Here is an 11,087-nt window from a genome sequence, read left to right as displayed (position 1 = left end):
TTCTTGTTTATTATCCGCCTTTATCTTTCTTCCAGCTACGTAAGCTTCCAAGTTCTTACCCCTTGTTGAATGTAACTTTGCCTTATTTCACCTCTTTTGTTTAATTTAATTTAGTTACGCTGCAGTTATACCCTTGTTAAATGTAAACCGATCCGATATGGTTATTACTATGAAGGTCGGTATAAAAAAAGTGTTAAATAAATAAATAAATAAATAAATATCTAAGGGTCGACCAGTGACCGGAGGTTTGAGGACTTGCTCTGCGCATTCTCAGGCAACCTCTTGGGCCAAGGCTCAGCAGGTAGCGCCAAAGGAGACGGCATGGTGGCTACTTGGTAGTCTCTGCACACTTGCGCCAGACATTATCGTATGGATGTCGGGGCCCCTCCATGGGCTTTGGTGAGAGTATTCTGCGAGCGGGATTCTCCAGGTCCCACCCAGTGTAGAGGTGCTTAGGTACATCCCAGGAATCTGGACATGTACTGGAAAGGAAAATTGGTTCTTACCTGCTAATTTTCATTCCTGTAGTACCACAGATCAGTTTAGAGACCCGCCCATTGAGAGGGGAGGGTCGGCCGCTTGTTATGATGGTTTGTGGGTAATGCAGAGTTGTTAATGTTTCCTCATGCGTTTTATTTACTTTAATTTCTGGGACACAGTTTCCAGTGGGGACGGTGTCGCCATCCTCCTGTTTGTTGAGGGGAGATTGCTGTTAAAGTTTTTTAGTGTGGTTATCATCTTGCTTGGGTACAGGCCAATACTGAGCGACTGCAGGAGGCATACTAGGTTATGTGGCAGTGTCAGAGAAACTTTCTCTGTCTCCATCTGCTGGCAGGAATGGAAAATCCAGGAGTCTGGACTGATCTGTGGTGCTACAGGAACAAAAATTAGCAGGTAAGAATCAATTTTCCTTTTGTCCATTTGCGGATGATACTAAGATCTGCAACGGAGTGGACACACCTGAAGGAGTAGAGAGAATTAAAAATGATTTAAGAAAGCTTGAATAATGGTCTAAGACTTGGCAGCTGGGATTCAGTGCCAAGAAGTACAGAGACATGCATCTGGTGTGGTAATCCAAAAGAACTGTATGTGATGGGGGTTGAAAACTGATGTGCACAGACCAACAGAGAGATCTTGGGGTAACAGTGTCTGATGATCTGAAGACGGTGAAGCAATGTGACAAGGTGAAAGCTAAAGCCAGAAGAATGTGAGACTGCATAGAAAGAGGAATAACCAGTAAGAAAAAGGAGGTGATAATGTCCTTGTACAGGTCCTTGGTGAGGCCTCACCTGGAGTGCTGTGTTCAGTTCTGGAGCCCATAACTCAAAAAGGATAGAGATAGGATGGAGGCGGTCCAAAGAAGGGCGACCAAAATGGTGTGGGGTTAATATCAGAAGACTTATGAGGAGGTACAGGGGAGATATGATACAGAACTTGAGATACCTGAAAGGTTTTAATGATGCACAAACTCTGAACCTTTTCCATTGGAAAGAAATCAGTAGAACTAGGGGTCACAAAATGAAACTCCAAGGGGGGACAACTCAGAATTAATGCCAGAAAATATTTCTTCACGAAGAAGTGTTAGGTTTCGTAGGGTTCATGGACCCTTGGCTCGAGGTGGGAGTTGACACTACTTGAGGGGTTGGGCCCCAAGGGACCCCACCATCGGGAGGCGAGGTGGAATGGAAACTCAGACAACAGGACCACGGCTGTGGCCCAGGAGGGAGGAGGTGTAGAAGAGCTGTCTGCGTCACAGCCACGTGATCGCAGGCACCTGCACTGAAGCAGTACTGCAGGGTGCCCCGAGGAACAGGGTCTGAGAGAGACAGTTCCAAGGTATTGCAGTGCTGGGCAGGTCAGGAGATGGGATATACCAGAGGAAGGACCTCCAATGCAGAGATGCCCAGGGCAAGCCCCGAGGAGCGGGGAAGTGTGGAGACAGGATCTCTGGTGTGGTAACGCTGAGGCTACCCCGAGGAGCGGGGAAGCGTAGAGACAGGATCTCTGGTGTGGTAACACTGAGGCTACCCTGAGGAGCGGGGAAGCGTAGAGACAGGATCTCTGGTGTGGTAACACTGAGGCTACCCTGAGGAGCGGGGAAGCGTAGAGACAGGATCTCTGGTGTGGTAACGCTGAGGCTACCCCGAGGAGCGGGGAAGCGTAGAGACAGGATCTCTGGTGTGGTAACACTGAGGCTACCCTGAGGAGCGGGGAAGCGTAGAGACAGGATCTCTGGTGTGGTAACACTGAGGCTACCCCGAGGAGCGGGGAAGCGTAGAGACAGGATCTCTGGTGTGGTAACACTGAGGCTACCCTGAGGAGCGGGGAAGCGTAGAGACAGGATCTCTGGTGTGGTAACGCTGAGGCTACCCTGAGGAGCGGGGAAGCGTAGAGACAGGCAAAGTAGCACCGAGGCTACCCGAGGAGCGGGGTAGCGCAGAGACAGATTCCTCAATCAGAGAGCAGAGATCCAAGGCAGGAACCACAGGTCCGGAGAACAGGAACAAGCACCAGAGGAGGTCAGGGAACTCGTTGCCAAGTCGGTTAGCGTAAACCAAAGGAGGTGCTTAAATATCTCAAGCTTGTGATGCCATCAGCTGGGGACGACCCTGGAGTTCCCGCCATTGGGCTTTTAAAAGGAGAACAGATGTCATGCGCACGCGCCTAGGGAGGCCCAGAATCGGAGCGTAGGTCGGCGGCATCCCAGCCGCTACGTGGAACACAGAGAGCCAGGAGGAACACGGCGGTAGCTGCTGGCCACAGCCACGAGTTCACCAGAAGTGGAGAGCCAGGCATGACATGACATGAGTTGGGTCGGCCGTCCACGGCCGATGGTCATAACAAGAAGGTGGTGAAGATGAAAACAGTCAAAGAATTCAAAGGTGCATGGGATAAACACTGTGGATCTCTAAAGGCTAGAGGATAGAATTGAAGAAAAGGGAGCATGGGAGTAACTTGCTGGTGGAGCAGTTATTATCCTTAACAGAAGGCATGGGATTACTACCCTTAACCAAAAAGCCTTGATGCTTTTTACACAACTGCAACATTGCTCTCCACTTCAGTAGTGAGGGGAAGGGGAATTGGATTCAGACGACAACCAACATGGGCCTTGACTTTTACAGTCTGGGATACTGATACGTAGACATAAGCACAGAACTGCTTCTATGGGTAAGTCCATAAGCAAAGCATGTTGAGCAGCACTGCGTGATTTTTCAAGAAGGCTCATCACCCAGTAAAAATGTTGTTAGCAGACATTTTTTATGGGTTATTATAAGGCTTGGGGGATAACTGCACGGAGCAGCAGTTTCTATACTCTTCTTCAGAGAAACATGGGGGTAACCTGCATGGCAGATACTACCATAAGAAGCTTGCTGGGTAGACTGGATTTATTTATTTATTTATTTAACAGTTTTATATACCGACCTTCATAGTAAATAACCATATCGGATCGGTTTACAATTAACAAGAATAAAACTGGGGTAACTATTCAAGTAAACGAAAGATAAACAGTAGGTAGGAATGAGTCAAAGTTACAATCAACAGGGAAGAGAACTTGGAAGCTTGCAACAAGCTGGAAAGCAGATAAGGCAGGAAATAAATATGAAGTGATACCATAGGGCGTACGGGTTAAAGCTTAATGGTGCTTTAACCTGGGAGAGTCAGAGTTCATTCGTGAGTATAATCACCATAACGGGTAAGCATGAAGGACAACTAGTGATTGTCTGGTGGGTCGGCGAAGGCTTGGTGAAAGAGCCAGGTTTTAAGTCTTTTTCTAAAAGTTAACAGGCAAGGCTCCACTCTGAGACTTGAAGGGATGCTATTCCAGATAGATAAAAATTCCAGATATATTCCAGATAGAATATATGGAATATATTCTATCTGGAATATATCTGAATATAGATATATTTTATCTATTCCAGATAGATAAAAAGGACCAAAAGGATTGACCTTTTGGTCCTTTTCTGCCATCATTACTGTGTTTCTGTGTGAACTAAAGTGAGAGACTGGGCAGAGTTGTCCCCTGTCTTCACTCCTGTTTGCGTTGATTCTTGAACTATTAGCCATTAGACAAAGTGCTCAGTTTCAGGGTATTAACAGTTGGAAGGCTGGAATATAAGCTTAATCTGTTTGCTGATGATATTTTTATTATTAATTAGGAAGGCAAAGCGATCCATTCCTGCAAGATTTACTATTTTTCAGCAATTTGTGAGGTTTGCTGGATTAGTAGTTATCAAAAATCGGAAATTATTTGTTGTGAATTCTTATCAACCTTATAACGTTAGGACCTTCCACCACATTTGTAGTAGCACCCAAGGAAATAAAATACTTGGGGATTTGTATTCCTGTAGAGGGGGCATATATTTATGAGCACAATATAAGCACAGTGTTGGGAAAAAGTTATGAGCATGTGGAGGATGAGCAATTTTTACCATAATCAATGATGGCTGGGAGTGCTTTATTTAAAATAGTTGTGACAACCCTTTGGGACCATCATGATATGGCCCTAAGTCTTGAATCCTGTAATGGAGGGAGGGATGGAACAGCTCTTCCACTGAAGTTGCTAGAATGGCCAGCCCCTTGCTGTACATAAACGCAGTGGACAGTATATCACTGTGTGGCATTTTGGTTAGGAGTCAGAGAGAGTAGGAGTGTGTTTTTTCTTGCTTTTTCCCCTGCTTGAATACTGGGTTTCACAGTCTGGGCCAATACCCTAGTGGGAAGGAGATCAGTGCCTGCTGTGGAGCTGGTTCTATATTTCGACTGAGGTATTTGGATGTTTTTTGGGGGTTTTTTTTGCCTTTTTGAGAATTCCTTTTGTGAGAGCCCTAGAACTCCTGGCTTAAGGAATTTGGGGTATCCACCAGTTAGGTTAGATCAGGAGGTAGGGAAGATTCAAAATGGTGACCCACTGTAGAGTTCCACTTTTTTGCCCTTTTTGTGAACATTTGTTCTGAGTTCCCAGGAGGAAGTTTGTAGCCACCCTTCCTGCCTGAAGAGGAAATATCTGTAGAGTGCTGTTGTGTTCTCTCCTACTGGACTTTTCCTAAGAAAAATCCCATTGAGACAACTGCAGAGGAGAACTGTGAGTAAGATCTAAACTTCTAGTCTGAGGACACCCAATTGGAGTCTTCACCCTGGAGGGAGATTGTACAAAGTCTGTATTCTGTTTTACCATCAGTATCTTTGGAAGGGGTTTTCTGCCTAGCTAAGGATACCCTGCCCAACTGGGAAACTTGCTTGTCTAAGCGAGAAGGGTGAGAGTTTCCCTGTCCGGTACTGAGTGACACTTGATAAATTGGAAAACTGTAAGTTTTATCTTTTTCAAGCTAAGAACTGATACCAACAGTGCCAATTTGCTATTTAAGAACTCTGACAGTAAAGATTTATTTTTGGACATGCAACCTGTCTTTTGTGGCACTCGCATCCTTTAAGGTTCATAGAGATCTGTTAACCCCCCCCCCCCCCCCCCCCCCCCACCAGGGCAACAACCAAAGAGTAACCCCAGTCACCTGGTCTAGATGGGTATACTATGTGCTTCTATAAGGAATTTGAGAGCTACCTGGTTAGCTTGCTAAAGGAAATGTTTACTCAATCCTTAAGGAAGATGTTTTGCTGCCTTCATTAAGGGTAGCTGGGATATTGGTTATACCAAAAGAAGGACAAGACAAGAGAACTTGTAGATCTTATAGGCCAATCTCCCCAAACATTTTGGGGAAAACTTTATATTGTAATGTGATGGACACATATTTTATATGCAGTTTATATATAAAAAAAAATACCATACTGCTGCTCTTATACATATTTACAGAGAGGGTGATGGACGCAAGCTACAGTAACAGAATACAAGAACCCCCTCTCCCTGTAATTCTTAGTTGTGAATGGGGAGACAAATATCAAGTAGAATCTCCTACTGTATAGCATTGCACCAGGAAGTAATCTGGTCAGATTGGAAGGGTCTCATACTCCTTATCTGATTTCATTTTAAATTGATGGATAAAAAAAAAAGCGGATTCATTTTTCATATCATCTTAAAACGTGTTTCCTTATGTTTAATCATGCTTGTTTTTGCAGGGTAATAAAGAGTGGTAGATGAGAGGGTCATTCACCGAGGTGCAAAATTCCATGTGGTTGGGGGTGGGGGGCAGAAAATTGACTGAAATGCAAGCATTAGCTGGCAGCAGATTGAAAAAATCCAGAAAGGACTCGGAAACAGCTTGGAGGGAGAGAGAAACAGTAATCAGATAAGGAAATGGGAATAAATAAATACCCTTGCCTGCTTGGAGTGCTAAAATGCCTAGTTCCAGGTCTGTGCCTTTGACGAACTCTGGTGTTCCGCTGCTGCAGCCTGGCCATGGCAGGGTTAAGTCTGCTCTGCTGCTCTAGCAGGATAATGCAAAGGGGAAGTTTGCTCACTTAACAGTACAGCAGTCTTCCAATCCGGAAGCTTCTGTGCTGCTTCAAAGCCTCTCCCACTGCTGCCCAGTCCAGGAAGTTGGCTGCTCACTCTCTTGGCTTGACGGTTCACTCTCCAAGGGCTTGCTGTGTAAAAAGTTTGCATGCGGGGGTGCATGTCTTGGTGCTGTTTTAGTCTCGTTAGTGTCTTATCGCTCCGGAGCCAGCAAGGAAGGAAATGCAACTGCTTGGAGTGGACGAACGGGCCCTGCTGCACGTGGCTGGGGGTTGCTGCCTCTGTTTTCTAGTCGTCAGCACCGGTCTTTTCGATGGTGTGGCCACTGAGGTGGGCTATGGTCACTATGCCGAAGAGGTGGTACCGTGGCTGCCGGCGTTTGTAGCTATGCCCTTCAATTGTTTCATCAATATCGGATACATACTTCTGGGGATCTTCTGGTTAGGCAGATGGAGCAAGACTCAGGGACAGAAAGATGTCCGAAAGATGTACATGAAAGATGTCTTTGCCCTGATGGCCATTGTGTATGGCCCAGTCCAGTGGGCCAGGCTGTGGACTCAGAGCCACAGAGCAGCAGTTCTAGACCAGTGGTTCACCTTGCCCATCTTTGCCTGGGTGCCTGTGTGGTGCAAGTCAGTCCTGGAAGCTTGGAGGCCTGCAACTGTCCTGCTGATGGAGGGGCTCTCGCTAGCCAGCTACTCCCTCTGTCTGCTGCACAGCCGTGGGTTTGAAGTAGCCCTGGGCTGCCATGTGCTGGGAGCTTTTCTAATTGCCCTACGGGTCCAGCGGCAGTATGGAGATGCCACCTCCAGAGCCTATATGGGGGTCACCCTAATGTACTGCCTTGGATTTATTGCCTTGAAACTTCTGGATCATTGGCTGACCCAGTGGCTCCTGTTCCAAAGGCTCACGGGCCACTTCTGGTCCAAAGTGTGTGACGTCATGCAGTTCCACTGTGCTTTCCTCTTCCTGGAGCACGTGGAGCAGCGCAAGCTTTCCCGCATCCAGACCTGAAAGGTATCAGCTCGCCTGCAGGAAGACCTTCTCTGCCCTGTTACACAGGCTGAGTTTAAAAGATGTGAATCTAAAACAACAGAAGTCACAAATTCCATACAGTGACTTTCATTTGAAAAAAGAAAAAAAAAAGGTTAATTAGAAATTCTCAGAAAATGATAGTTAACATAGGAACAGAAATTAGATTGTAAAGTGAACGAGTTTGCTAGTAGCTGCTTCATCCATACCTGGTGCAAGCCGTCTCTCGGATGCACATAATTTCCGTGTAATCTCTAATTGTTGCTAATAAATGTACTAATTATTCTCTATGTGGATTATATAAGAGAAAGACAAACTTTCTCCGACTTCTGCTATCCTGTGGGTTGTCTCTTGGTGGGCGCAGGTATGGGTGAAATGCGAGTGTGTGTGTTTGCGGTTGTGAATGTTTGTGTGCCTGTTTGGGTTGCCTCTAGTGTGGGTCAATGGGGAAGTCTTAAAAGGAGGGTCATTATAGTTGTATTGCAGGCTGTTTTTGATGTTTTGGTTGTTTTTGAGTTGTCTATTGTTTTTGCACCTTATTGAATCATTAAGACAAATTAAAAAAAAAAAAAAAGAGAAAGTTAAGCTCCACTATAATTTTGCATCCGTAAAGGAGCTCTCTGTCATGTCTGATTGGCCTTAGGCCTCCCAGAAAGGTTTCTTTTAGCTACTCAGTAGAGCTGCTGCCTCCAGACTAGTCCCACCACACAAGCCGACTTCTAACCCATATCACTTGCCAAATTATTCCTATTTATGAGAACTGTCCCAGAGCCAAGAGAAGAAGATAAAATCTGAAGAATATATTTAACTGAAAATAGGAAGGTTCATTTTGTAGCTGCCTGTGTAACAGTAAAGCCTGTGTGGCCAGGTCCAGGCACGCTGGAATTGTACACAAAGTTACACCTGCTCTAAGCAAGGCCTATCTGGTGTGTGATAACTTACAAGCAGACTATATTGTATGCGTAAGTCATATTCCCTGCCTACTCCCAGTGCACATAAAAGTACCACCAAAACCTGATTACACATGCACGTTTCCTCACACTGGCTCCAGTTGATTTTTCAAAGTAGCACTTTAGTGCATAAAACAGGGTTTGTCACATAAGTCGCTTTGAAAATCAGGTCCATAAAGTCAAATTCTCTGTCCTTCACCTCTCTTTCGAATAGAATTTTCTGTGTGCTGCGATAAATGAATATTTGGCGCAGTTCTAATCTGATTGGCTCCAATTTCTGAAGAGGAGAAGGGCTTGAGCCACGTAAAGAGAAGAGGTGAAGGTGCAGAGACAGCAGGAATACAAACGGACACCGAGATCCCTCTGTCTTACTGACCTGTGTTAGCGTTCCAAAGTTCTTCCTTTTTCTGTTTGCAGTTGAACAACATAATAATGCAAGGCCATGGTGCGACCTGTGCTGCATCATGATCAACCGCTGCACTACAGAATCTCCCAACAGTACCAGCGTCACCTCTTCACTGTCACAGGGAGTTATATTTAATTGAAATACACAGCAGCGGCAGAAAGGGGGAGGGAGGGAGGAAGTGTGCAGAGCGTGGTGCTCAAACCGGTCCTTCAGGCCCCTCAGCCAGTCAGGTTTTCAAGATATCGTTAATGGATAGGCATGAGATTTATTTGCAGGCACTACCTTGTATGTATGCAGACATTTATCATGGGTATTCATCAGGGAGATCCTGAATATCTGACTGGCTCTGGGGGTGGGGTGGGCGGGGGTGTCCCCAAGGACCAGTTTCAGCGCCCCTAAAGTATAACATGCCCATATAAGCAGAGAGGCTGGTGGCGTCTTATAGACAAAACTATTTATTGTGGTTAAGCTTTCGAGTATGAGTCTATTATCTCAGATGTACCTGTTACCTCGTGTAGTACAAAACTGGTTCCTTATAGCAAATACATACAAAACGAATTTAAAAACACAGAACAGTAACTATAAGCAGCTATGTTACACGTTACCACTGCGCTTCTAACACATGCCTCTTGCAATCTGTCCCCTGCTCTTATCCACACACTCCATATATATATATCTATATGTGCCCAAGAGACTGTAATGTCTCTGTGCACCTCTGCATTCATTACTGTAATGTAGTGCATTGGGACTTTTTCATTGCCCATTCCTAGCCACCTACACAGCTCCATGTGTTACACGCATTATGTTAAAGATTAATACAATCAAATTGAATTTTCTGTATTAGCTGAGAGAAGTTTTATTGAACAGAATGACAGTTACTACCTGTAACAAAGGGCAAAGGGGTAACCTGCACAGAAAGGCAGTTACTATCTATACAGAGGGCATATGGAGGTAACCTGCACAGAGCTTCAATTTCCCCATAAAGAAATTTTCTGGGCAGATTGGATGGACCACTTGAGTTTTTGTCTGCCAACAACTACTAATAGGTCATGTGCCTATTAGGAAATTCAGGCCTCTCCCCTTTTTTTTTTTTTTAAAGTCAGTCTAATGAAGCTCTTGTTAGATTAAAAATGAACCTTTTTCTTTTTTTTTGTTTAGCTTTTAAGAACATAAGATTTGCCATACTGGTTAAGATTGAGGGTCCATCAAACCCAGTATCCTGTTTCCAAAAGTGGCCAGTCCAGGTCACAAGTACCTGGCAAGATCCCAAACAGTAAATCAATCCCATGCTACTATCCCATAGTGGCTAATTCCTAAGTCCACATTTTCTGAACTTTGCCAGGAACTTGCCCAAACCTTTTTTAAACTCATTTATGCTAACTGCCTTAACCACGTTCTCTGGCATTAATATTTTAAAGTGTATGTTTTAAAGGTGTGTTGAAAAATGTATTTTAATACACTCCTAAAAAACAGAAAACTATAACCTGAGTGCCCAAAATAATTGTTAAATATTTTAGTTATGTGACCAGTTTTGAAACAGGTCTCCCTTTATTAAGAATCATGTGATAAGACTGAGACATTTTATAAATGGCTTATCAACTGAAATGCATTAGCTGAATTTATTTTTTAATTAATTTTTCATGTGTATGTGTATATATATATGTGTGTGTGTGTGTGTATATATATATATACACACACATATACAGTCATTTGTTTATTTTTAATTCAGCAATTTTCTCCACATCCAGCTTAATCAGAACCATCCTTTTCTTGGGTTACAGTACCTTGTAATTTGATGTGCAGCTTCCCATGCTTTTTGCCTGTATTTCATATCCCCTCCCACTAACAGTAGCCAAGCTACTGTAGCAACAGTCATTGTCTAGGGACCATCAGGAATGTGTAATTCTAGGCCCTGAAAGTGGCCACTAGGTGTCCCTAAAGAGTGACAACAGAGTCCCAGTGGTGACTGTGCCTTTACAGCATCCCAAGCCCTAGCCAGCTCAGGAACAGTCCTGTTCTGAGAATCAAACTCAGGTCCTCTGTCCGTGATCTGCAAGGCCAGCCCTACAACGATTTGTAGTAGAGGGAAGGAAGGGCATAGTCTTCCACAGGCCTGAGGTTAGGTGTGAGCATTGCGCTGTCCTCTCCCCCCCCCCAGTTTTCATCCTGTGCCTCCCTTCTCAATTCCAAGTGCCTGGTCTGCTCTCCCTCCTTCATCCACGTATTTGGTCTTCTGATATGAAGAGTTGCTTTTCTTCTGCCTTGTGGAGTGTTGAGAATAGGGGAAGAG

The 11,087-nt window shown here is 44.7% G+C and overlaps 1 protein-coding gene across 1 annotated transcript; it reads left to right on the top strand.

Annotated features, from left to right (window-relative positions):
- The first annotated feature begins 6,445 nt into the window (after positions 1-6,445).
- On the top strand, positions 6,446-7,731 carry TMEM187 (transmembrane protein 187). Its single transcript, XM_029609882.1, has one exon. The coding sequence runs from the start codon at positions 6,632-6,634 to the stop codon at positions 7,421-7,423; it is 792 nt and encodes a 263-aa protein (XP_029465742.1). The 5' UTR covers positions 6,446-6,631; the 3' UTR covers positions 7,424-7,731.
- The last annotated feature ends 3,356 nt before the right edge of the window (positions 7,732-11,087 follow it).

This window comes from Rhinatrema bivittatum, chromosome 1 (assembly GCF_901001135.1).
Source record: "Rhinatrema bivittatum chromosome 1, aRhiBiv1.1, whole genome shotgun sequence".
Lineage (NCBI taxonomy): Eukaryota > Metazoa > Chordata > Amphibia > Gymnophiona > Rhinatrematidae > Rhinatrema > Rhinatrema bivittatum.
This window is presented reverse-complemented; position numbering and strand designations above follow the sequence as displayed.

Bases quoted from the DNA above. Each gene is read 5' to 3' on its own strand.
- TMEM187 (XM_029609882.1), top strand. From the start codon at position 6,632: ATGCAACTGCTTGGAGTGGACGAACGGGCCCTGCTGCACGTGGCTGGG.